The sequence below is a fragment of the Anoplophora glabripennis genome, unplaced genomic scaffold (genome assembly GCF_000390285.2).
Source record: "Anoplophora glabripennis isolate ALB-LARVAE unplaced genomic scaffold, Agla_2.0 scaffold630, whole genome shotgun sequence".
NCBI lineage: Eukaryota > Metazoa > Arthropoda > Insecta > Coleoptera > Cerambycidae > Anoplophora > Anoplophora glabripennis.
In genome coordinates, this window is record NW_019416708.1 from 21,037 (window position 1) to 47,749 (window position 26,713).

Sequence of the window (26,713 nt, forward strand, 5' to 3'; positions counted from 1 at the left end):
CATGGATGACTCTCTTCCTTATACCTGGCAGATCCACGCCACTGTCCCTGTTGAAACTGTTCGGATTTTTGTAAATTTCTAATGCTCTATTGTCAGGGCCAAAATCTTCTCTCTCTCTCACCACCATGTTGGCTTGCTCAGATCCACTATGTCTTCCATATCCGCCCTTTGCTCTGGTACTGCCGATTTTTCCCTGTTGTTATTTTTTAGGTGACTTTTGTGTTCCTTTAACCTCGTATTAATGTGATTTCCTGTTTGTCCTATGTAGACCTTTCAGCAAGAGCAAGGAATACTGTACACACCGGGGCCCTGGAGCTGGTCATTGTTGCAGGTCATTGGAAACACTGTCGCCACCTTCTTTACAGTCCCGAATACTGTGTTGATATTCCTCTTCTTCAAAAGATGCCCGATTTTATCTATACAACCTTTTACGTAAGGTAGATATGTCGTCGCTAAGTACTCCTGTTTCTCCAAGGGCGTATGTCTCCTCCTGATAGCTCGTTCGATATTTCTCGCCATGTAGCCAGTCCCTCTTAGGGCATGCGTAGGTGTTCTAGTTCCTTGGCCAAGTGTCTTGGCTCGCTGATGATCCACGCTCGATGAATCAAAGTATTTATGATCCTCTGTTTCTGGGCTGGGTGGTGGTGGGACTTCACATTCAGATATCTGTCTGTTTGAGTTGGCTTCCTATATACTCGATGTCCTAAAGTGCCATCTGGTTTCCTCAACCAAAACATCCAAGAAGGGAAGGATGGCATTTTTCTCTACTTCCATTGTAAACTGGATATCTGGATGTATCCCATTGATGTGATCCAGGAAATCCGCTATGGTGTTGCGTCCATGGGGTCAGATGATGAAGATGTCGTCAATATATCAGTACCAGCACTTAGGCTTCAACGTTGTGGATTCCAGGGCTTTCTTTTTAAAGTTTCTCGAAACATCAAGAATTGTAAATCGACGATACACGATACGATACACTAACAAAATTTTTTAATTTATGAAGGTTTTCTTAGATTGGAACCAAAATATCATGAAATCCAGATTAAATCTTATTTCCAAAGCTGTTGAGTTGGGATTTGGCACTTGGCTTAGTTTCCTTGAGATGAGGTCTCATTCGGTTCTCTATGATATCTGATTATTAAGATATGTCATTGAAATTAGTCAGAAAACTGGTTTTGAAGACCAATTCCACTCGTTTATTTGCAATTTTAAAGTTACACGTCCCATCGTGTTAGATGCAGACTTTAATTGAATACTTGGTTTGGCCCAATTGTTTCATCTGTTCAATAATTTTATGAACGTTACGGTGTCATAATTATAATTCGAATTTGACAGCAATTAAAATTATTTTATTTCAAAATTTTTAGATACCAGAACGACACAATGGGAGGACCCAAGATTATCCAATCCACAGATTGCTGGGCCTGCAATTCCATATTCCAGGGATTACAAACGGAAGTACGAATATATGAAAACGCAACTTAGAAAACCAGTAAGCACGATAATGACATTTAACATAAAATAGCAAGTGTTTCAAAAGACAATCGAGATGTTTTGTTTTAGACCAACGTACCAAATAAATTTGAAATCAAAATTCGCCGTCGAAGTATTCTTGAAGATTCTTACAGGGTAATCACGACAGTTCCAAGAATAGAGTTACTGAAAACCAAACTCTGGGTTGAATTTGAAGGTGAGGTGGGACTGGATTATGGCGGCCTCGCTAGAGAATGGTTCTACTTGCTTTCCAAAGAAATGTTTAACCCTTATTATGGATTGTTTGAATATTCAGCAATGTAAGTGAAATTAATTTTGGTATCAATTAATATTATTCTTTTTTCATTTGTGTTTGCATTGTATGTTTTTATTTTATTTAAATATACAGTATGGCTGCAGCAGTGGCGGCTCGTGGTATTTGGCAGAGGAGGTTTGAAATGAAAAACTTTAAACCGTCGCGGTGTAATCAAACGGGCACATTTCCTCACCACCCTTGAGGTAGTGCAATAGGCGCGCCATATTTTTTGAGTGTGTTGTTCGCCAGTAGCTCTATTATCCCACGTAATTAACGTAAAGTAAACATTCTTATTTTGTATAAAACATTAAATAATACTCATTTTTTGTAAATTAGCAATGAGTACAAAAACTAAAAGAAATTCAAATTTTTGGCAAATAAATTACATATTACAAATTAAATATTTTTATATAGCAATAGCAATCTGCGATTTTCTGATCCAAAATGATCAATAACTTCGTCATAAAATGAATTATTTTCTTCCAGTTATGAGAAATACCGTTTTTCTATGGAAACAACAGATATATTTGAGAGACGATCTTGAGCTATCGTATTTCTAGCAAAAGTCTTTATACGTTTAAGTACTGAAAATGAGCGTTCTGCAGAAGCTGATGTTATGGAAATTGTTGACACTAAAGAAAAAAGTTTATATGTCTGAGGTAGACAATTTATTATTTTATTATTCCAAATAAAACTTAGCATTTCTTTAGATGATGTTGAACTGCCTAAAACTTGTCGGTCGGAGTACAATACGCAAAGTTCATTCCACAATAACACGCTATCAAGTATCGGATATTGTTTTATTAAACTGTCCATTAAGTCATTCGGAAATAACTTGGAGAACAATGTAAAATTATCCGAATTTACTAAATCGAAGCATTGCAAACTATTTAAGTCAGAAAATCTAATTTCAGTTTGAACTATAACAGTATCTAAAATTTCACAAAAAAATTATTTACAATGAATATCAGTTCTTTCAAAATTACATGATCTTTCTTTTCTTTGAAACATATCAAATTTAATACGCGATGAAATATGTTCTCGCGATTTTTCGTGTCATTGGAGGCCTCTCGCAAAATTTTTTAAATTGTTAAAACCCACCCTGTCCCAAACCGATAAATTATCATTAGTGAAAAATAAACATTGCCAACAGTATAATATTTCTAATAGTTGATGCAGTTAATCAGTCATTTTTTCTATAATTATTATCGATAAATCCCCTATTTTGTTTTTCATCCACTGCAACTATAGACGGCAAATAAGGTGTTGGTCTCGATTTCTGTTTAATTATGAGTGTTTCATCATAACTGAGAGTACTAAATCCTTTTAATAATACATAATCTACAATGTCAATGCAATTAAAGAAGTTGTTGAGGTTATGTTCGTTTTCCGCACTCATTTTGTTTTAATAAAGTTAAGTACGTACCAGAGTAAAATGTAATTGATTGTTTTACTAATTAATTATGATCGTCTCACAAAAATTCTTAAGAAAAACTTCACTTAAACACCAGTTAAAAACAAAAACTCGCGTACACACAAACTACCAATGTTTTTATTATGAAATGCAACATTGCAACATACAACTGCGATCGCCGAGGTGGTATAGAAGGATTATACTGAAAGATTCGGTTGTTAAAAAGAGATGGAAGGTGGCAACAAGCCTCCGTGCTTGACTGGTTAAGCTCGAATATAGATATCGTGGCATCATTTCAACGTCACGCAGCGTATAGAATACTGGTAAAGGCTGGAGGCTTGAGAAAGCTGCCAGCGACTGTAATGCGAATTCGGAGGGCGCGAAAAATAGTGAATATTTAAAAATCGTATATTTACGTACTCGAGACCTCCCTTAGTAGGTACCTAATTGCATATGCAATAGATTTGTATGAAAATTTCTTAAATAATATTAATTATATGATGAAAACTTTTGGAATACTATCAAAAACTGCAGCTTCCTCTCGTGACCCGCACTGAGCTGCTGGATAAATGAAGTAAAAACTTAATATGTGATAGTATATACTGAAATAAAAAAAAATGGATAATCTGGGATCTAAACTTAATCGTTTTCAAGAAAATTATAGTTATATGGAACTTTATGAAAATGAAAATTAAGTGAAGGCAGACATATCGGCGGTGGACTATTATTTTTTTTATGCATAGATTTTGCAGTAGAAGTAGAAAAGCTTTAGATTTTTTTACATGGATGTTTATTTTGATATTCTGTTACATGTTGTACAATAACGCTAGCGCAGACTTGTAAATTGTATTCGTCGTGGGTGAATTAATTTTGAGAAATTTTTCAGTAGATGGCGCAACTTATGCTATATTGCATCAAACACTCATCATGTCAAAGCTCTATCATATTTTTCCTCAACTCCGAAGATGTCGAATTACGAATAACAAAAAACTATTTACGGGAAGTTTTACTTTTGCCATTTTAAAATGCCATTTTAAAAATTCCAGGGTAATTTTTTTATGTAACCAGTCATTTATGTACACTGACTGGTTATTTTTGATGTGACTACTATCACTAGTTTTATTTGAGTTTATTATTTTTAGGGATAATTACACATTACAAATAAATCCATTTTCTGGAGTATGCAATGAAGAGCATCTAAGTTATTTTAAATTCATAGGGAGAGTAGCAGGGATGGCAGTTTATCATGGAAAATTATTAGACGGTAATATAATATAAAACAAAACTATAGATTAACTGTCTGTATTAATTGAGGTTAATAATTGAAATCATAAAAAAAATGAATAAATTCTGTAACTTACATCAAAATTTCTAATTTTTTTTTTAATAATTCCAGATTATATACCTCACTGTAATAGATATATAATTTTCAACTTTATTATCGTTTTAGCGTTTTTCATCAGACCTTTCTATAAAATGATGCTGTCGAAGTCAATCGATTTAAAAGACATGGAATCGGTTGATTCGGAATATTATAAATCTCTTCTGTGGATCAAGGAAAATGATCCCTCTGATCTGGGTTTAACATTCTCTGTGGATGAGGAGTCATTTGGGCATACATCTGTTCACGAACTGATAGAAGGGGGAGCCGATGTACCGCTTGATAACACAAACAAGGATGAGTATATAAAGTAAGTACCACTTAGTCAAAAAAAAATTGTATGAATGTTTTTTGTAGTAATGATTGTTACCTATAATTTTTTTTAGATGTATAATACAGTGGCGCTTTGTCGGGCGAGTGCAAGAACAAATGAATGCCTTCTTAGACGGTTTCAGTGATCTAATACCTTTAAATTTAGTTAAAATATTCGACGAGAATGAACTAGAACTGTTAATGTGTGGTATTCAACATATCGACGTAAAAGATTGGAAAGGGAACACTTTGTACAAAGGAGATTATCATGCGAATCACATTATCGTTCAGTGGTTTTGGAGGGTAAGTTTTTCTATATTAAATTAAATAATACTTTTTAAATAACTGTTCGTCAAATAGTTTTATAATTATATTTAATTTCAGGTTGTTTTATCATTCAGCAATGAAATGAGAGCCAGACTGCTGCAGTTTGTAACTGGCACTTCAAGAGTTCCCATGAACGGTTTTAAAGAGTTATACGGGAGCAATGGACCACAGCTATTTACTATCGAAAAATGGGGCACCCCTGATAATTATCCCAGAGCCCATACTTGGTAAGTTATTTTATTATTTCTGAGTTCATGTCGTAACTTCAGGAGAGAGGTCATTTTGTACCAAAAAATCTCAATGAACTAAACTCCTAAAGCAATTGGTTTCCAAGTTGCAGGTTCTGTACTGAAGTTTCTGTACCTATAAAGTAGAGATTTCATATCTTAAATTTCATTGGTACTCATTGCCTACTGGCAGAGAGTGACCTGTTAATGTGTAGGTGCTATGAAAGTTTCATCAGTCTTATATTATACCTAACTACATTGTGGCAATATTGTGTTTATTTTTCTTATATAAAAGTGACTTACTAATATGCAGTGGCGGCTTGTCAGGTCACCTAAAATTTCCGTTTGATTGTGCAATTTAAACTTATTTTTAACATTGCCTTCGTTGAGTGCAAACATTAACCTCGTACCGTACAACGTTTAATATACGCAAGTGATGCAGATCGAAACAGTCTGAATTCCACTTCTCTTCAAAGCGTTATTTACGGCGGTTGTCATGGCAACGAGGCGGCCAACGTGGGGGAATGAGTGACGCAGATAATGAAGCAGCATTGTCATTGCCCATCGCCTGCCTTTAAACAGTTTATACCAAGGGTCGGCAACTGGCGGACCACGGTCCAGATCCGGACCGCGGAAGGAAAATACTGGACCGCCAAAAATTTTTTGAAGATATAAATTACTCAAATTATTTAAAAAATATTTTTTTACGTTTGAATGCCACCCTTATCATTTTTTCTAGTATTTTACAATTGTGACTGATTTGAGTTCTTAATGGTTAGTAAACAGATTAAACTTGAGTGCAAATGAAAATAAAAAAATTAGGAAGAAATATGAATTTTTTTCAAGACATCGTTAAAAAATTTCAAAAGTGTCGGGACCCCACCTAAAATTACTTGCCGACCCCTGGTTTATACGATACGTGTCGTAGTCCAGTCATTTTGTACATTTGGAAAAGAAAGTGAACCGGGAAAGTCAAATTTTTTATATGTTGTGGAGGGTGCATAGAAAAGCTTAACTTGAGATTTGAGACCAAGATTTCCTAGTGCATTTTCCGCCATCTTGGAAAAAGGGGTGAATTTTTGTTTTTGCTATAACTCGGTTCCCCGTCGAGATACAGAATTGTTGTTTCATTGTTTTTTGTTCCTCTTTCGACGATCTACAATTTAGGTCCTACAAACTTTTCACCTATTATTGTTACATGTTGAGATATCGAACAAAATAGTTAAAAAATTCAAAGATTCGATCTGGTTTTTCGGGGTTTTCTCTTTTTTCTTAATACTTATCGAAAAAATTTATATTATCAAACTTGTAGAGGATATTCGTACGAACAATTTAATACTTTTGTTTTTTCTCTAGGGTAATTATTGCGGGTTCTTCGCCTTATTTTTGGACAGAATGACTGGACTATCGCCCAGTGCACGATTATAATTGTTCTTAGTTAATATTTGTTTTGTGTAATAATTGTAGAAATGTTTTCTAGGTATGATTCAGTATGTATTTTATTGGAAAAGCCATTTTCCAGATAGAAAATTGAGGACAAACAGGATTTTTTTAAATTGCGAGAAACCTGTGCCTTATTCTATTGATATAGAAAAAAGGGGAAGTCAAAAGACAATGTGTACGTTCGGAAGTTTGGGAATGAATGGTATTGAGAGTATAAGTGATTGTGTGGAAGTGTTTATTTAAAAAAACTTTCCTGTATGCCGTGTTTAATTATGGGTGTAAAGTCGGGTGTGTGGAATAAGGGGGGATTTAACAATTTTGGCAAAGTCACGCTAGGCCGTCGTAATCACAAAGCTTCTTTAGAACATATATGTACGGTGTACGTTAATGTTCGAGAAGTTCACAAGCCGAACTAATATTTCTATTTTTTATAAAATCTAAATGAAAATCCTTCTCACGAACGTGGCAAATGCAACTAAAAATTTCCAAATTCATTTAAAGCCGTTTGACCTTGAAAATTTTCGCCTGCGGCACTTTTTTTTTCTTTTTGGTCAATCAATGAATATGCTTCACCTATTCTCAATGTCACGAGCGGCCACTGCTAATCTGTAGGTACCATGAAAACTCGACTAGTGTTTCTGTAGGTGAATTAAACTAATAAACTAATTAGGGGTTTATGAAAATTATCTCATAGCGATCTAGATATACGATTCTCTTTCTTTAAAATAACGAAAATTATAAACAATCTGAGTATTTGAAGTGAATTTTTGTAAACCCCTATTGTGGAAAACAATATCATCAGTCCGCAGAGTAGCTTTTTCCCGCAATATCGTTGGTTGAAGTATATTCAAGTATTTCTGAAAATATTCAACAAAATTGATATACAAACCTGTGGACCTTATGCCATAGAATTTCAATGTTACTGAACATTTTGGAAGTTGTATAAATTCATTTCATTCATTTTTTAATGTTTTGAAAGGAAAGAAAAAGTGACCCATTTTTGAGTCGTCTTTTTTTAATTTAAAATAAGCTTTATCACTTAGTAAATTAAAAATAAACTGTTTGTTTCATAATGTTTAATTTTTTTTATATGAAATACAATTTTAAATGCCACATAATATACTCAACAATTTCTTAAACATTTGGTAATTACGTCACATATAAAATTGTATTTTGAAAAAATGTTTGATTTTTGAAAAATTTATCTTTTTTTTTGTAAAATATTACTTTTGGAGTTATTTTTATCTTTTTAAATTTAAGAGTAATAACTGGAAAATGGTACCTTTTTTCTTAGAAATAACGTTACAAATTAAATGTGCTTATCCAGTTTGGAAAATATTCAGTGGTATAGAAATGGCTCTTAGTGGCTAGTGGTTCTTAGTGGCTATGTTTCTCAGTTAATTGTTAATTGATCTTGCCACTGTGTCCGCTACTAGTTGACACATCATCATTATCATCATCAACAGTTGTGAAACCATTTTTCCTCTTATGCCATTTTAAACCATATAGAATATTTGATATTTTTAATGTAATTCTTGTTCATCATTCAACAGTCCAATTGTATAAACGGAATTAAACATTTTAATTATCTTTGTGTTTATTGCAGCTTTAATCGCCTCGACTTACCACCTTATGAGAGTTATCAGCATTTAAAGGACAAGCTAGTAAAGGCAATCGAAGGTTCGCAAGGATTTGCTGGTGTTGACTAGTATTACGAGTAATCCTCACGTTAAGGAATTTTCATAAAAATCTGTCCATTACTTAAGAATTTTAGCTTCTTTAAAATCTATTCAATAGCATATTATATATTTTATATCTCTGTAAGTTGTTATTTTTATTCTGTATACTTTGTAAATAATATACATGTTTTAAAACTTTTACTGTAGTCCACTTTTTATAGTGCTAAGGAATATTATTGTTAATATCTACAAGAATTTTACCGCTCGTAAAATTTCTGGGAGTATATAAAATATACATACTTGTTGAAAAAGGTATATTATATTGTTTGGAAAGAAGCAATATAAGATATATTCGCATGCAAATAAAATCTCTTGATGTGCTTCTGGAAACTTTTCTGTAAAATAAAATTTAATCCTTTTTGTTTATTAATTTTAATGTACCTAATAAGAAAGGCAAACCTTTTATTATACGTTAAATTTCAGTTAAACATTTTTTAAATTGCCATCTTATTTTTCACTGAATTTTGCTAGTCTAAATGGATGTGTTAAAAATCAATACTTATATAGTTAGACAATATAATACTGGATAGCGACGCTCTGTAAAAATCATGTCGCCCCTGTTTACGGTGGTTTATAAATAAGGGCAACAGAGGTTTTTTTGAAAGAGAGTGATTGTCGAACTATGTAATTATGTAACAAAAACTTTACAGTAAAAGTAAATGCATCTATTTTATCGTAATATGTATAAAACTTATTCGGATCATATTTGTAATATTTGCTGTTTTCTAATTGTAGATGTTATATTTCTCTTACCGTAAAATATTACCGCTAATCGAAAAATTTAAATTGGTGTTTTGACAATTATTAGCTGTATAATTCAATGAAGTCGACATACTGTCTTTGCGAGTCTTGTGAGGCTGCTTTTTAACAGTTTGTACAATTGCGGTCAGTAGTATAAAGGGAAGTAAAAAAAATACATTTTTATCGTGGTACTTACAATAAAATATATTTTTATAAAATTAATTTGTATATATTTGTTAATTTCTCAGAACGTTCTGGTCCAAGTGTTCTTATTTAAGTGAGGATATTTAGGAATTTTACTAAATTTAGACAATATATTGTTTATTCTGTAACATTTCATTTTTAACATTCCAGCTTTGTTTAATGTTATAGGTATTTAATTAATATAAAATGTATAATTTAAATTAATATATTATGTGTATATATTATTTATCCAGTACCTTTTGCCTTTTGTGCTACATATGCTTCATATGTAAAGGATGAAATATATTTTAATATAGATTGTTTATTAATAATTATTGTAATAGTAGCCTTTTTATAGGCCATTGTATCATCACGTAAAAGTGAATACATCATTTTATTAAATGCTTTTTTTTAACCTTTAAACCTTTTGAAACTCATTTGAAAAATGATCCAAATGAAATTATCTTGCTCTATAAACTAAATGAATATTGTCATTAAGATAATTCAGAATATTCAACATATTTTGCAAGAAAGTCTTCCTTCTAAATGCACTTACAATTTTTTAAAATAAAATACTTTAATTTTAATAAGAAATATATTAATTCATTTAAATAATATATATATTTAAACTACCTATGTGCTATTCGATTCTGTTCTTACTTCTAAATCATTTTGAGTCTTTCTTCTCTGTTCCAATGCCAATACTAGTTTACGAACATAAGGATGCTGAAATTTACCTTCTGTAGCATCGAAGAATTCTTGCAATTTTCGTGGTTCTTTATCTCTGTGTTCGTAATGTGAAGCAGTGAATAACATATCAAATCTGTCCAAATCTTTCACGAACTTCGCTTCTGGAGTTTCTTTAGCCTCATATTCTTTGTACAAATTGTAAATTAAAGATCCTATTTCGCTTCCTAAATGTGTGGTTAATTCTTTCATTGCTTCATCTTCCATGGCATGTTTCTTGTCTTCGGGAATGTTGTCATGTGGAGTTATATCACCAACTATAGATTCTGCTAAGTCGTGTACTAATGCTAATTGCATACATTTAAATCTATCTAGTTTAGAATTGTTTCCTAATAGAAATGTCATCATAGCCATTGAATACATGTGACCTGCTATTTTCTCGTGATTATTTATTTTACATAGCTCCCATCCCCTTCTGGAGCTATGTTTAAGATTATTCACCAAATCTAAAAACTTTAAAACTTCCTCTGGGTTGAGAGATTCCATTTTTGTATATTTTATTTGCTGATGGTGTTGTACTAACGATATTAGATTACTAGAAGACAGTCTACGGATCCAAATCGAATATTGAAAATTTTGAATTGAGGTTAAGTATCAAAATATGGAGAGAAAGGAAGGGAACTAGAACAGAAATCACGTCGAGGTCATTACCCTATTACTTTTGATCTACTATCAGTAATTATTACTTTGACCTACTTGCATTACAGGGAGTCATAGGCGTCCACAGAATTAAGAATTACCGACAAGCGGCATGCCATAAAGGATTAATTTAGGTAATTATTTACAATAGTAAAATGTCCAAATCGTCACAAAAATTTTCTCTCACCCGTATTTTCGAGAGTGCTGAACACGAATCTGAAGTTATTTCTGTGAGGTAGAACCTATATACTTTTGGAATAATTTTTTTTTCAAAATTATAACAGACATTTCACACAAGACTTCGCACAACCACATACCTATGTGCCCACAACACTGTATTACTTTATGTAGCTTTCAAAACATGTAATGAAAAAAATTTCAAGTAAAAAAACAGATTTTAATAAATAAAAATAATATAGTAACCTTGTCGGATGAACACAGATGAATGGAGTGGAGGAACTTCAATAACATCACAAATTGCAAATGGTGAATTGAAGCATTGAAGCAAGAAATAATTTTTATTTAAAAAATACAAATGTTTTTACTTGAAATTTGCGTTTCTTAAACAATATTTCGCAACCCCACTTTAATTTCTTATAAAATGCAAAGGGCAGGCTTATCCTTTCAATTTAATCATATCAATTCCAATTTAGTTTCTAAATTTTGTAGGTACCTTTCTTTCTTAAGAAAATACAGATGGAGGGGACCTACTGTTTTTCTCGCTCACTAAGTATATAGCTTAAATTCAAAATATTTATAAGTTTAAAAACCAATTATACCTACAAATTTTGTGAGATTATTGTATAATACATACTCGTATATTAAGAAAAGATAGTCTGTTAGTATCTGACTTCAAATATTTGGGAAAAAAATAAAGTTATAAGTGCACAATAACTTAATTATCTTCTATAATCTGTGAACTTAAAAATGCACATCTAGATGCCAATGATTACTAATGATGAGTTTGTCACAGAAAAATTGTTTGAGGTTTGTGCAGTCATTTTGGCATAAAAACATACCTACACCACCTACAATATTATCTCATATTTTCAATTCTTTCATTAATAAATTTTAAGTACTACATATAAAAAATGCCCAGAAAAACTATTGGTAACATATTAATAATAAATTATTTATGTATTCCTAACATTTTTTCTTTTTTTTAGGGCCTGGACCAGGTAAATATGTACTGCCACCTCTAATCGGATTCAGAGATCATGATATATCAAAGTACAGAAATCCTCAGTATTCTATGGGGCAGAAATTACCCTTTGGAAAGAAACCCTTTGGACCGGGTCCATGTTACGATGTTAAGAATATGACTTCATATGGGAAAGCTAGCCCCCCTGCCTATTCCATGAAATCCAGACCGAAAGCAATAAGTTAATATACATATTTTTTATTTACCCCCTTAACGTTGTTTTTACAAAAGCATGTAAAAAAAAATAATTCTTTCATTATAAATTACATAAAAAAGCCCATAAAACAAAATATTAATATTTTAGGTACTTTCCAAGCACCCGGGCCTGGAACTTATCAGCCTGAAAAGGGACCAAGAATGATGGAACAAAGGCCTCCAATGTATTCTATGTCCTTTAGATATCCACCTCTAAAGAAATACCAGACCCCAGGACCGAATCAATACGAGGTGCCTTCAACGCTAGGTCCCAAGGTTCCAGACAAATATGCAAATGCTGCGTATAGTATGTAAGTATCTAACTACAGAAAGTAAGTAAGTTTATACCAACTTAAATTAATAGTTTAAGTCACCACAGTCAAAATTAATGAGTGAATTTAACTACTCTACTTTTTGTTCTCATTTTTTTAATGAGTTTTTTCTTTCATAACATGAATTATTTTTTTCAGGTCCTACAGACACAACCAAATTTCCTCAGAAAAATCACCTGGACCTGCTAAGTATAGTGGAATTGAAACAGATCTCTATAAAAATAAGTTACCTAATTATACAATCTCCCCACGTGTCTTCCCTCCCACAAGTGCTAGCGCCTCACCCGGACCCATTTACATGCCAAAATTACCTAAGAAACAAGGATACTCGTTTGGTTTAAGAACTGATAATGATCCATATATAACAGCTTCTGATGAAATGCCATGTGTAGAAAGAAAAAACAACTGTTAAATCTCAAACAAAAATAAACAATACATAAGGGTTTATTATTGTTATAATTTATCCCCAGCGTATTCACCAAATGTATAAATAAGGTCAATTTAAATGCTATGTCGTCCCAGGCTCGACTTTTGAGAAAAAATCGGTGGTGAAAACCACATCGCAATTTACAGTATGTTTCATTTTTCACTTATCTTGGTTATTTGAAACAGCAGCATTGTGATATTTTAGTATAAAATAATTATTAGCACATCCGATGCTAACATTATAAGTATAGAACTTTTTTAAAAATATGAATTTTTAAAAGTACCTAATTTTACTAACTAAAAGTTGAGGGGGGGGGGATGATGTCAAAATTAGACAAACTTTTCCTTTCGTAATTTGTTTTCTTTTTGACTTAGAACATTTTTTTTGCATCTAATATTTTCTCACGTTAATATTATTACTAGGGCTATCAAACCACAGGACATCAGTTATTAAAAAAGCAACAAATTAAATTGTCTAGATGTCTAGAATATACCACCATAAACAGCAACTGATAGGAATTAATTACATATCATCGATTCATCGCACAATAAAGTATATTATGTATATACGTAACATAAACGTACTTTCTGAGGTAGCGGCTCACGCATGTCTCGGAATACATAATTTTGTATGTGACGATATACTAGATATTATAAGCCCATCATCTCATAAACTAAGTAATAGTTACAAATATCAATATTCACGTCAAGTCAAAGAACAAAATGCGATAACATAACAACATTAATAATTGATCTTTTCTATAAAAATGGATAGGCTCGGTTCAATAACAGTGTCCAAGATCTCCAGACCTGATGGCAATGGGTTGTTGTGGAGGCACTGTTAAGAAAAGTTTATAAGGCAAAAAGGAAGCTGGTTAACTGAAATGGAGAGTATTATTTAGTCATTTAATTTTATTTTATTCTATCATTTTGTCTTAATTTTTTGTCATGCATTATTTGTTGTGAATATTTTGAGTAAAGGACCCCGCACTCTTCTTATGGGAAATGGCTTTCGGCCAATTTTTTTGAAACTTCGCAGGTTGATAGTTCATAACATGTAGATGAAGTCTCAATGGGCACAACCCTAAATCCACCCCATCCCCCCCAAAAACTGCCTCCAAGTAGCGGAGGGCTTTAACCGATTTCTGCATGTAAAATAATTTACCTACGACCACTACTGTAAATACTTAAAAACACACCGTCTGCGATCAATGTAAGATTCCTATTATGTACGGTAAAAAAATCGTACAGTTTTCCTAGCAACCACCTAGCTACGGTTAATACAAGCAGTATTGTATTGAAGGGGGAATCTTACATTGATCGCAGATGGTCTGTTTTTAAGTATTTATAGTAGTGGTCGTAGGTAAAGTATAGTACGTAATACGTGGTGTATTGCAATTACACATTCATAGAATTACGCACTCGCCGCTACGCGGTGTCGTCCGTAACTTTTCCATTCATGCGTAAAATGCTTTTTACAACACTTATTACGTAATATACTTTTATTTTTTTAATCAACCCAACAACTCCAAACAACCACATTTTTGACTATCAAACTACCCCACTTGACCCCGCCCCCCACAAATCAGCCTACGGATTTTCCACATTACCGTATTTTATAGTTTTATAGCACGTATTTTTTGCACGTATATTTGCACATATTTTTTCACGCTGAATTCGAATCTGCAACTCAATTTTACGAAATCGGGTCAGGAAAATTGTTATTAACAATTTAATTGTTTATATAGCTGTAGAAAGTTTGTCATTTTATGAAAAAATATTTCAAGTGTTATTTATTTTGACAGAATCTAGTTTTTGTTTTTTTCGAAAAAGCTGGAAAACGCTGTTAAACTTAACACATGTGTATATCTATAGCTATCATACGTAATACTCTGTGTTAAACTTTGGTGGCGTTTTAAAGCTAAATCATTGGGTTTTTTTAGATTTCATTGAAATAAAAAACTTTTATTTGACTTTTTTTCATAAAACGACAAGTAAACTTCCCGCTACTCCCGGGGGAAGGGGTGGATTTGGGGCTTTGTACCCATTGAGACTTTTGATCTACATGTTAAGAACTATTAATCTGCGAAGTTTCAAAAAAATTGGCCGAAAGCCACTTCCCATGAGAAAAGTGCGGGGTCCTTTGAATATATCAGGGGCAGACAGGTAGATAAAGTGTGCTGGTGAAGTTAATAGTTTTATAAAAAGTCCACTGTTCTTTTCATTTAAAGTCAAATTTAGTTATATCGGAACAATCACACTGCAGGTAATTATTTCATATTAAACTGTTAAAACTTTTTAATTTTAAATAAGCGACATATAAAGGTGGCTCTATGAAAAATAAAACAGGATTTATTGCTTCATTGATACTACGAATTTAAATTTTTGGTTTTTCGTTATGTCAAATTTTATTTGTGGGAATATCTGAATTTTGCAGAGGCATTTTATCTGGTTCTCTGCATAAAATTCAGTGGTGTACGCAGTACTTTTCTATAATTTCTGTTTTTTATTTTATAACTCAAATTTGCATTAAAAAAATTTTATGGACAAAAATGGAAAAATATACTGCACTGCATTCTGAAATAATAAATCAGTCACAAAATAATTATTAAAATTAAACACAAGGTTTTTGCTTTTTTGTTATAAAATTTTTCTGAAAACTTAATCCAACATCAAACTCTTATTTCGTCAGGAAATATGAGAAACTTCACAAAAGTGCTGAAATTATATGTCCAGTCCGTTTTGCAATTAAAGAAAAAATAGAAAACAGTCTGGAAAAATTCATTTTGGAAATCTTATAACAAGTTCTAGTTAGGAGATTCTACCAATTCATACCCCCTTAAAACAATTTTTAGTGGGTCCCTTATTTGTCTTTGGAGCCAAAAAAATTTGGTCGCATATTTAAATTTGTTAAAACTTATTAGTCCGCTAGAAAGCCATTAATATCAAGATAAAAAAAAGTTTCTAAATTCAATGGCTTTCTAGCTAACTAATAATTTTTAAGAAATTCAAATTTGCGACTAAATTTTTTTGGTTTCAGACAAGGGGCCCACAGAAGTGTCTTAAGGGGGTTCCCCGCCAAAAAGCGTAGCACTGTCAGATTCCACACATCATAAAACCCCTGTGTACCAAATTTAGTGAATCTCGTCCAAAAAAAACTATTCTTAGGGGTAGATTTCAGGGGACTGTAACTCTGAAGAGTGGGCCACTTGGCAAAAAACAAAAATACGGGCCCCCTAAATTTGTCTTAAGAATCTGTGACCAAATTTTGTTGCATTAATTTCGGGACACTTGTACAACACTAAAATCCTGTTTTAAATTTTGTCAGGTAAGTGTTTTTACTTTTACGTATTTTCTTGACTTTTATATTTAGTATTGCTGTTTAATATTACTATTATTATTGTGTTGGGACATATGTATTCCCTGTGAACATATTTACATTAGTATATCAAAAACCTAGACTGGAGTTATAACTATTCCTGGAAAAAAAAATTATTCTATATTGCGTTTAGTAGAATAGTATAATTTAATGTAAAATTAAATACATTTTTTTTATATATTTTTATAAAATGGTATGAAAAGTTGTTAAAGCGAAATAAGTAAATTAATATAAGTAAATATTAAATTTCCAGCGTTTTAACTCTTGCGAGTAGTAGCTTCAGTGTTAAGTAATCCACCTTTCCCAGTCCATTCCTCATTAAGTTTGACTTTGCAACCTAAATCTCGTAAGGCGGCTTTTGTATCATATTCTATCTCTTTGAATTTCTTCAAATTTTTTTGTAGCAATTCCTCTAGACCCAAACTTAGAAACTTGTCACATTGGTATTTACTACGAGAAACCATATTTCTTATGGCCCAACTTGCTGTTTTCTACAATAATATTTTACATAAGAATAATTTTTTCTAAAATAATTACATAAACTTTTACATAACACAAGTTTTTTTTTTTCAATGATTTTGACTAGGTATATTAGCAAGCACTGTACAGAAGGATTAGTTGAAAACATCCACCAACGGTTTTATTCACTTTTACTCTCTTCAGCACCTTACTGCAGTAATCATACATTAAAAAGGATGGGTTTCCATTTATTACATTCATTTAAATACACTCGCTCTTATGCTCTTCTTCGAAATTGACCGACTTGCTGCCTCTAGAAACTCGAGCGGCGTGTAGCACACTCCTGTAATTCCTTTAATGAATAGCTGTATTTTTGTCGAGATTTTTTACATTTTCTAAGGTAAATTCTCCTTTTGAAAAATTTCCTTGTGGAAAATTGCCAATTTTCTATGGGAGCAAAGGAGAAAAGGACAAATCATCGAGAAAGTAAAAAATTAATTTTGTCATTCAATTCCTTTTTAGAGACGTCTAAATTTGCTGGTAGCTCAATATGTACAAGTTAACTTTTCTATATCTAGTCTAAAAAAAATATCATCCAATGCACCGATATGGAGTGGTGCTCGGATACTGGCAGAAAGTCAAGTCGATAAGTGCTAGTTTAATTATTAAATGTTTAAAATCTTTTGTCTTTGTATATTTGTAGAAAACACTCTTTGTGGAAATGGCGTCCTCAAGTATAACAGATAAATCACAATAGTATTAAAAAAAAATCTCAATTCTTTACTTTTTCTCACCTGCACGAGTTTTTCATTGGGATACAATTTCATTATTTCCACAATGACATTAGGTACATTAGCTTTAAAAAGTTCAGTACTGTTGTCTGGACTTCGTAAGCAGATAGCTGCTGTAGCTGCCAGTCCCGCCGTCGCTGTTTGAACATTTCCCTAAAATCATTAAAAACTATCATAAAACAGAAAAAAATATCTTATTAAAATTTTATATTTAAAAAAATTAAAATTTTAAAAAGTTGTATGCAAGTTTAGAGATAAGCCTATTTCCAAATTAGTATATTTTTTAATGGAACAGTTAAATGTAATATACCTTGCTTGCGTCTAATGCAGCAACAATAATTGGTGCCAAATCATTCTGTATGATTTTGTATTTACATTCATCATTACCTGCTAAAGATTTTAATAATTTGAAACACTGCCTATGGACTTTCTACGATAATAAAGGTTTCATCATTTAATTCAATTACAATCTTTAGAAAGACTTACTTGACTACTTGGAAAGGCTGTAATAACTTCTTTGATTAGATCTAGACCTCCAGCATCAACTACCTTTTTGCAGAATTCTGTTCTAACAAGTAATACACTAAAAGTTTGCATCAGATCACAAATTAGCTGTTCATCATGTCTAAAACCTAAAGTTAAAAAACGATATTCATGAAATTGTAAGCATATATTGTAAAAATGCAGTTAACTGAAGGGCATATGCACCACAGTTGCTTTTACTAACGCTATACTTACGATTAAGAAGATTTGTAAGAAGACACAGGCATTCGCTTGCTATAACGCGAGCATGTTCATGAGCTTTACCAAATTCCACACGGATATCATCATCAAGCACCAAAGCCCTACAAACTCCCATCGTTTCCTTCAATATGTCTGGAGAACCTTCGTGTAGTAATTCCTTTATCTTCTCTAAAATGTTGGCGTCAAAGATATTTTGCCTAAAATTCATTTTCATAGAGACAAGAATTTCAATTTACCTTATCTTACTATATACCTATTCTTTTCATGCATAACACAGCACTCCTTGGCCCATTTTAAAGTAAGTCTCTTTACCTCTAAATCTTCATTTTTATCAAGATGACAAAAAATGGCTTCAATACCTCTGTCATCTAAAAGATCAGGCTGCTTGGTCATAAGAGATATGAGTGTTCTTATAGAAATTCTTTCAACTTCAACATTGCCACTGTAATTAAATAGAGTATCTAACAGAATCGGATATGCGTCATGTTGTCCTAAAATAGTCCATATGTAATTGTAATAATATAAGGTGGATTACAAGAAAGTTTTACCAGCTATTACTCTATATTGTATGCCCTTGTCACATTCTGCTTTTAAAGCTTCTAATATCTCTAGGATTTCCTTGGCAGGCGCTTTAGATTTATTTAAATTATTCAGTTGTTTAATTCTATCCTCAATGGCATCCGATGATTTTGGTTCAAGCATGAGTTCTTTTATAATAGAACTTAAATCTACACCCTAAAATTAAATGAATCTCTGTCACCGTCAAAATTTTTCAGCGGCTTTTTGATTATTTGTTTGTTTGTGTTACAATTAGTAATACCTACTAAAAAGTGTAGCCTAGTTGCTCAAGTATTTCATTTTAGCTAGTCCTGAGAAAATTGATCTCATTTTAAACTAAACCAATACTTAATTTTCAATGTTAATTAAAATATATCAATTTTTTTTTTATTAAATTCTTGGGTCTGTCTAATACTTTTTCTTGGAAATTTTATTTTTTTTATGGGCAAGTTAAAAATTAATTTTCACTACACTGCTATATTCATGTAACACTGGCACTGGAATTAAAATAAATATATACATGTGTCAGATTTGTAGCACTTCTGAAATATTTTTTTTAAGTCAATATTTATAATAGTACATGTTCTATTTTATTGAAAACGTTTTGTGAATGGTTGAAAAAAAAAAATCTGCATTGAAATATTGAAATGATTTTTTGGAAACTGATTAATGTTAGTGAACCATCTGATCTCAGATCCAAGTTTACAATTTTTGCATTTAATACCTTATTTAGATAATAATCAGGATTAATAATTATAATTTCTATCTGCAAATAGATATTACAAACCTGTGATTCAAACTGAACTACAGCTTCCTTTAAAGCTTCATCTGGAGTTAAACCTAAATCTTCAATATTTTCTCGAACAGCATCGTTAAAAGTTTCTTGAGAAATTACCAAAACCATTGTAAATTGCTGAGGCGGAACCAGTAGCTGGTTTTATTTGAACAATTCAAGAACTTGATTCACAGTGAACAACTTTTTTTACCATAGGCTGGAATAACTATCGTTTAAGAGCAATATCTATATAGTTTTTATGACTTGATGGACTTCTAATACAAGGTAATTATCAAAAGCAAAATAATAAAACGTCAAGTAATGGTCAAATAAAACACTTTGTTCTTAATTAATTCAACAACTTCCCACACACCGCCACCACATAAATTGTAACATGACAGCAACAGTACAGCAGTGCAATTTTACAGTGACAGCAACTGACAGCTGACAGTTTGAAAACATATGTTTTTAGGGATTTTAGTATTTTGAGTACAGACTACTGGTTCTTATCTATGATACAGACCATGGAGACTAGATAAGGAGCTCGAACTCATACGGGAAAATTGACAAAATTTGTCCAAGAAATGGCAGAAGTTGGGGTGGCGCTAGTGTTCCATATGACCCAAATGAATGTAGCTTCATAAATACGAGTGAAGTAAGCAAATAACAAATTTTATTTTATTTATATTGAGTTTAATGGATATATTGGGGAGCGGGGAGGTATACTAACCTAAAAACTAGAAGTCAAGTCAATAATTATTACAATTTGTTTTTATAAATGGTAAATAAAAAGTTTCGAAAATAATTTAAATATGGTAATAGTATGTGNGCATTTGCGGTCGGGGTAGACGACGGATGGGGCCCACCTACGAAGGCTGTCCAGGCCTACACGAGATGAGGCAGGATAAAGAGGGATAATCCCCCTCGATCCCAAATCATTCAGGCCAATTTCTAGCCATGGAATAATGGCGGCGACCCTAATCCTTTCTTCTCATCTCTTCTTCTTCTTCTTCTTTTTTTGGCCTTCACCCAGAGGGTATTTAGCCAGCTTCTTAAGTACTTGTTTCTTCTTCTTCTTCTTCTTCTTAAGTACTTGTTTTATATTCAAGGGAATGCACCGTGAAGTGCATCTGAGATTGTTCTTCTCATCTCATGAATCTCATCAGCATGGAGACTATCTAGTCTCCATGCTCATCAGTATCAGATCTCATGTCATGATTATTATGTTTCTTCTGATATTCTGTGGTCTGTGGCTGTGGTTCATCTGTGGTACTATATTATGTTTTGTGATGTGATTTGTTGCTGTTGGTTGTTGTGAATTGTGATTGTGAAAGATCGAATGATCCAAAAATAATTTATATGTGCAGTTCCAAAATATGTTTGTGAATTCAAAAATAAACACAATAAATTATTTATATACTGTGTTCTGTGCTTAAAAGTGTATATATCGCATTTAGAAATTGAAATATATGTTAACATTTTGTATATTAAGAAACTCGATAATAGTACAATATTTCGTTTCAAGTTAACTGAGCACCAAAAGAAATTTATTTGTATTAAGAAATAGTGTAACAGTATTTTCACATATACAAAACACTACTGTACATAATATTTATAAAAAAATGGCACAGTGGATAGGATACATGGTGTCGATTAAATGCACAGATGATCTTGGAACATTTCAAGGCGAAATTTTATCAGCAACTAATACAGAAATTACTTTAATGAAAGCATTTTGCAATGGATTTCCTTGCCTGGAAAATGAAGTAAAAATAAGGTATGTGTGTACTGTTAAACGTTTGCTATCGTAGTCAAGTTTTAATTTTCAATATGAAGTGCTTGGTATCTACATCTAAGTATTTTTTTTTAGGGCTGAATCTATTGCCGACTTAAAGCTGATAGAGAAACAGTCAGATAATGTAGAACAACATAGTACCGTAACAATAGCAAAACCAATTGCAAAAAGAGCAGGAAGAAGCCAGAGCATGTCTGAAACAGGGAATACGAGTAATATTAAATTTAATAGTTCAAATGTGTCTCATGTTAAATCAAAACCTATTGATATTGAAGTAAAAAGCAGTTCAAATGATGGATGCTCTAATTCATATAAAAATAATACTCCAAACAGAAGGGAAAAGAACAAAGGAAAATGGGTGAAGGGTTGGAAAGATGAGGAATGTTTCGGATCTCCTCTAGATCATAAAATTAGTAAAGACTTTGACTTTGAAAAAAATTTGGCCTTATTCAATAAACAAGCTCTTTGGGATGAACTTAATGCACAAAAGCCAGATGTCATAAAACAGGCTGATAAAAAACCTACTAAATACAGGTAAACATGTAGTAGGTACCTAAAACTATTTTCTTCAATTTTATAGCAGTATGTAGTTCTCTAATAAAAAAATCAATTTACTGCGGGTACCTATAATACATGACTTTTTTAGACATGACGAAAATGTTATTGCTACCCTCCCTACAAGTTATAGACAAATTACTGTTCCCAAACAAGATTTCTGTGAGTATGTGACGGACGATGGGTTGATCATTCCCAGTATATCGAGATCTTTACGAAAAAAACTGTGGGAAGCTGCTGAAAGGGTAGGACTTACTTGGGAGAGACGAATAGAACTCATAGGAAGAGCAACTACTGAAATTTCTATTCAGTTGTTGGGAGGGGGCCATAGGTTGAACCCACATAATACGCACCAATGGCCTACCGTTGTCATATTATGTGGACCGCATAAGTAAGTATTACTTTCATTGAAATGTAAGGAATATTGATTCTTTTTTTTATTTTCAGGCAAGGAGCAGCAGGTATAAATGCTGCCAGACACCTGGCTAGTCATGGTGTCCGAACTATCGTCTTTACGGTTTCTATGGATGCACCAGTAATCAAAAAGGAACTTTCCCTATATATGTTGACTAAGAATAGAGTTCTCAATAATGTAACCGATCTTCCAAACGTAGGAGACTTAATAATAGCTGCACTTTGTGAGGACACGGAAAATCCTAAACATTACCCTTTATTGTCCGACTGGATAAACAAGAACAAGGCTCCAGTGTTAGCAGTTGATCCCCCAACGGTAGGAATACCAGGTATTACACCTAAATTTTCGTTGTTACCAGCATTACCTTTGCCTCATTCATCTGATAATGGGAAGTTGTATTTGTGCAATTTAGGCTTTCCTGTTGATGTTTTCAACGAGGTGGGTATCAAATATAAGTCACCTTTTGGGCCAAAATTTGTTATACCATTACATCCAAAAGATGACTGATAACATTGGCTGGAACACAAAAAATTTACATAAATATTACTTTCATAAAATAGTATTTCCTTCGCTGGTATATTTTAAATTTGTACACAGTTACATTTTTTAACATTCAAATTTCAGGCAACTTATAACGACTCCATTTTTCTCAGGCAATTATTCTGGTATTCTTTTAATGTTTACAATCGTGCTTAATGTATATACGTCTATTTTTAAATAGGAGGGCTGGAATATTTTTAATATGTACTTTTTAAAATCTTGTTGACAAAAGAAATTAAGCTTTTTATTGTAATAAAAAGTATTTAAAAACCATGTAAAATTGTAATAACCTTATAAATGCATAAACAAATATAATGATGTATGTTACAAGTCAATAACATCGATTTTTAAATATATTTCTGTTTCCCACTTAACTTTTTTAAATGCTATGTATTTTCTGTTTAATTCATACCCCATCTACTGTAACGTCCAATTCTCAGATTGATGTCAAATTTGACACACGAGGATAGCAGGGCATGACCACAGATCACAGAAACAATGGCATGACGGATCTGATGCCAGTACTGTTACTACTTCTTTAAATACAAGATGATTCTTTTTTTTTTTTAATTGGAGACCATGTATATATAATTATTACTTATGTAGATAGAATGTTTTTATGATTACAGTGATATAAAGTTTGATGTGGTCTATCTCTAATAATAAGAGAGATATGGCTAAAAAAGTGTGCTGTAAGTGTAGGATGTATGCATTTGTCTAATACATTAGGCTTATTTCTTATAATTACAGATGATATTTAAAAGAATCATATTCCAGAAAGTAGAGATAATTGAATTACGATTATTTTAAATGCAGTGGATAATATGCCATGTTGATAGATTTCTATGAAAATAATATTAAATGTTATACTGGTATATCGTCGCTGATAACGTAAAGGGGCGTAAGCACCAAAAGTACTATGTGAGTTACTTTTCAGGAAAGCAATGTAAAGAAAATTCATTACAAGTGAATTTATTGTGGCATTGATGGATATTGTAGTATTAATGTGGTTGATGGATATTGTAGTATTAATTATGTACTATATTAATTACCCTAAGGGCTTAATTCAGAAAGGGACATTGGTCGATTTTCTTTTTGTCGCTTATTCCCATTTGCAAGATAAACGACGATATCTACACCTTACTATATAAAAAAAATATTTTTTATATGGCATGAATAGTTTTTTTATAGTATATTTCCTGTAACTTTTATATACTTAGTAGGCCAGGAAATATAGAGTTGGCCGCGACTTTTTCTTTCGGCAAGCTGAATTTATCACTATGCTAAATATTATGTACAATAACATATTAGTTTACACAGTCATAAAAATGGGGGAAGATTGTTTACAGGGTGGTTAATTGTATAATTTTTACGTAAATTCACGTTTTTCGCCTATAAGTTTTTTCCGTTCATTTCCACGAGAAAACAGTAAAGTACTTTTTCTTTCGTCTTCAAAAGACCTACAAAACTAGCCCTCGAGCGTCAAAAAGTATTGGTTAGACAAAAAATTATAAATAGAAGAAGTTTATTTATGACTTGAATTAAACATTTATATATTTATAAACTGCATTATTACCAGAACGTTTTGGCATCGCATCCTCTCATTCCTTATCACTGACTAATAACACACACGAAATCTGGAATCGGTAAGTTGAATAGTTTACAAGTAAGTACAAGTTTACGACGCACGCGCGTGATGTAGTTATATATTATTACATATTCAAAAAGCTTATGACGAAGTTACAGATTATCAAATTTGACGGTCTATTGTTATACAAATTAGGTTGGTAGGGGAAAAAAAAAATACTGTCATAACCGGCAACCTGAGTACTTTCCCAGATACAAATATTTTATTTGTGGAAGTATGTTAAGTGCATAAGAAATATTGTTAAAAGTCAGAGAGTCACTTGATTTTTCGGCGAGCCGTGGCACGGCGGAAGGGTGGGGAAAGCGAACGACAGCGAGTCTGTAGAAAATGATATTCATAGCCCTGCCTTTAAAAAAGCGAAATTCGCTTGAAAATAATATATTTGACAGTCTGTATTTTATTTTTGCCGCTACCAACCTAATTTGTTTATACAATCGGCCGTCAACTTTGACAGTCTGTAACTCTGTTGTTTTTCAACGAATCTTGACGATTTTTTTTTAATTTAAAGTACGATTGTGGAAGATGCTCGGGATTGTCCAAACTAATAATTAGTTAATTTGTTTATAACGCCATAACTTGTAAACTATTCAACTTACCGATTCCAGATTTCGTGTGAGTTATTAGACAGTGATAAGGAATAAGAGAATGCGATGCCAAACCGTTCTGATAATAATAATGCAGTTAATAAATGTTTAATTAAAATTCATAAATAAACTATTTCTGTTTATAACTTTTGATCTAATCAATATTGTTTGATGCTCCAGGGCTAGTTTTGTAGGTCTTTTGAAGACGAAAAAAAAATACTTTACTGTTTTCTCGTAGAAATGAAAGGAAAAAAGTTATAAGTGAAAAACGTGAATTTTCATAAAAATTATACAATTAACCACCCTGTAAACAATCTTCCGCTCATTTTTATGACTGTGGAAACTAATACAGTAGAACCTTGATAATCCGAACTAATTGGGACCGGGGGTGGTTCGGACTATCGAATCGTTCGGATTACCAAACAAAGTGCTTTCCAGGCATAGTAGCATGCAAAGAATGAACACTGACATACTATTTCCCATAAAATGAGGAGCACGTTGTATTGTTAAAGGTACAAAATAGTTAGAGAGCGACTGAAGGCAAAAACCAACACAGGCACAATAACAACACACACGATGCAATGTTTACTACGGTGATGCTCTGTTTACTGTAGCAGTTAGAGAGCGATTCTGATTACATACTATTTTTATTTTTCCCTAAACGGCGTTCGGATTATCGAGCGTTCGGATTACAGGGGATCGGATTATCGAGGTTCTACTGTATGTTATTGTACATAATATTTAGCATCTATGATGATAAATTCAGTTTGCCGAAAGAAAAAGTCGCGAAATGGTCTTTTCCCAACTGTTTTTCCTGGTCTATTAGTTTGTCCTTTTCCATCCGTATAAAACTTTTCTAAAGATTTGTTTTATATACAGGGTGTCCTGAAATTAATGCAACAAAATTTGGTCACAGATTCTTAAGATAAAGTGGGACCCATATTTTATATTTATTTTTGCCAAGTGGCCCCCTCTTTTGGAGTTACAGTCCTTTGAAATCGAAAATAGTCTTTTTTTATATCTCAGAACCCTGTTATATGAAAATCACTAAATTTGGTACACAGGGGTTTTATAACATGTAGAATCTGATAGTGTTACACTTTTTTTGTACTTCTTGTCTTTGGAGCCCAAAAAGATATGGTCGCATATTTGAATATTATTGAATATGAATATTACATCTGTGTAATACTTTTTCTAATAGAAAATCCTGTATATTTTTACAATTACAGTGATAAAAATTTGCCGGGCTCAGGTAATAAAATAGTACGGTGTTTTCAGTATTCTGATTTATTAGTTCTTTAGCGGTTTTCATCAGAGGGGTAGACGTTTATTTCCGAGTTGTAGCAGTGGAGTTAAGATGTACTGTTTACTTTT

The 26,713-nt window shown here is 32.3% G+C and overlaps 5 protein-coding genes across 8 annotated transcripts in view; 3 read left to right on the forward strand and 2 right to left on the reverse strand.

Annotated features, from left to right (window-relative positions):
• LOC108912618 (E3 ubiquitin-protein ligase Nedd-4) overlaps nucleotides 1-9,958 on the forward strand; it is a 29,570-nt gene extending 19,612 nt beyond the window's left edge. For all 4 annotated transcript variants that reach the window (XM_018717897.2, XM_018717898.2, XM_018717900.2 and 1 more), the window contains 7 exons: nucleotides 1,368-1,492; nucleotides 1,564-1,793; nucleotides 4,346-4,467; nucleotides 4,654-4,894; nucleotides 4,971-5,199; nucleotides 5,281-5,450; nucleotides 8,500-9,958. In XM_018717897.2, coding sequence (XP_018573413.1) covers nucleotides 1,368-1,492; nucleotides 1,564-1,793; nucleotides 4,346-4,467; nucleotides 4,654-4,894; nucleotides 4,971-5,199; nucleotides 5,281-5,450; nucleotides 8,500-8,602 — 1,220 coding nt within the window. In that variant the 3' untranslated portion in view covers nucleotides 8,603-9,958. The remainder of the gene's footprint in view (nucleotides 1-1,367; nucleotides 1,493-1,563; nucleotides 1,794-4,345; nucleotides 4,468-4,653; nucleotides 4,895-4,970; nucleotides 5,200-5,280; nucleotides 5,451-8,499) is intronic.
• A 181-nt stretch (nucleotides 9,959-10,139) lies between these two features.
• Nucleotides 10,140-10,932, reverse strand: LOC108912616 (HD domain-containing protein 2). Its single transcript, XM_018717895.1, has one exon. It carries the CDS (start codon nucleotides 10,787-10,789, stop codon nucleotides 10,190-10,192), a length of 600 nt encoding a protein of 199 aa, XP_018573411.1. The 5' UTR covers nucleotides 10,790-10,932; the 3' UTR covers nucleotides 10,140-10,189.
• A 1,101-nt stretch (nucleotides 10,933-12,033) lies between these two features.
• LOC108912617 (outer dense fiber protein 3-like) lies at nucleotides 12,034-13,107 on the forward strand. Its single transcript, XM_023455276.1, has 4 exons — nucleotides 12,034-12,052; nucleotides 12,109-12,324; nucleotides 12,448-12,649; nucleotides 12,809-13,107. Exons 1-4 carry the CDS (start codon nucleotides 12,034-12,036, stop codon nucleotides 13,080-13,082), a joined length of 711 nt encoding a protein of 236 aa, XP_023311044.1. The 3' UTR covers nucleotides 13,083-13,107.
• A 3,496-nt stretch (nucleotides 13,108-16,603) lies between these two features.
• On the reverse strand, nucleotides 16,604-20,226 carry LOC108912615 (armadillo repeat-containing protein 6 homolog). The gene is made up of 8 exons (XM_018717894.1): nucleotides 19,815-20,226; nucleotides 19,018-19,204; nucleotides 18,723-18,960; nucleotides 18,464-18,666; nucleotides 18,212-18,357; nucleotides 18,036-18,155; nucleotides 17,729-17,878; nucleotides 16,604-16,966 (listed from the first exon to the last, which is right to left on the reverse strand). Exons 1-8 carry the CDS (start codon nucleotides 19,929-19,931, stop codon nucleotides 16,733-16,735), a joined length of 1,395 nt encoding a protein of 464 aa, XP_018573410.1. The 5' UTR covers nucleotides 19,932-20,226; the 3' UTR covers nucleotides 16,604-16,732.
• An 876-nt stretch (nucleotides 20,227-21,102) lies between these two features.
• LOC108912614 (enhancer of mRNA-decapping protein 3) lies at nucleotides 21,103-23,102 on the forward strand. The gene is made up of 4 exons (XM_018717893.1): nucleotides 21,103-21,579; nucleotides 21,673-22,131; nucleotides 22,244-22,543; nucleotides 22,600-23,102. Exons 1-4 carry the CDS (start codon nucleotides 21,425-21,427, stop codon nucleotides 23,072-23,074), a joined length of 1,389 nt encoding a protein of 462 aa, XP_018573409.1. The 5' UTR covers nucleotides 21,103-21,424; the 3' UTR covers nucleotides 23,075-23,102.
• The last annotated feature ends 3,611 nt before the right edge of the window (nucleotides 23,103-26,713 follow it).

Coding starts and splice junctions, on each gene's coding strand:
- LOC108912614 (XM_018717893.1), top strand. CDS start 21,425: ATGGCACAGTGGATAGGATACATGGTGTCGATTAAATGCACAGATGAT. Junction 22,132..22,243: donor AAAAAACCTACTAAATACAG/GTAAACATGTAG, acceptor TGACTTTTTTAG/ACATGACGAAAATGTTATTG. Junction 22,544..22,599: donor ATATTATGTGGACCGCATAA/GTAAGTATTACT, acceptor TTTTATTTTCAG/GCAAGGAGCAGCAGGTATAA.
- LOC108912615 (XM_018717894.1), bottom strand. CDS start 19,931: ATGGTTTTGGTAATTTCTCAAGAAACTTTTAACGATGCTGTTCGAGAA. Junction 18,667..18,722: donor GTTATGCATGAAAAGAATAG/GTATATAGTAAG, acceptor AATGAATTTTAG/GCAAAATATCTTTGACGCCA. Junction 16,967..17,728: donor CCAATGAAAAACTCGTGCAG/GTGAGAAAAAGT, acceptor ATATTATTGTAG/AAAACAGCAAGTTGGGCCAT.
- LOC108912616 (XM_018717895.1), bottom strand. CDS start 10,789: ATGGAATCTCTCAACCCAGAGGAAGTTTTAAAGTTTTTAGATTTGGTG.
- LOC108912617 (XM_023455276.1), top strand. Junction 12,325..12,447: donor ATCCAGACCGAAAGCAATAA/GTTAATATACAT, acceptor TTAATATTTTAG/GTACTTTCCAAGCACCCGGG. Junction 12,650..12,808: donor GCAAATGCTGCGTATAGTAT/GTAAGTATCTAA, acceptor TATTTTTTTCAG/GTCCTACAGACACAACCAAA.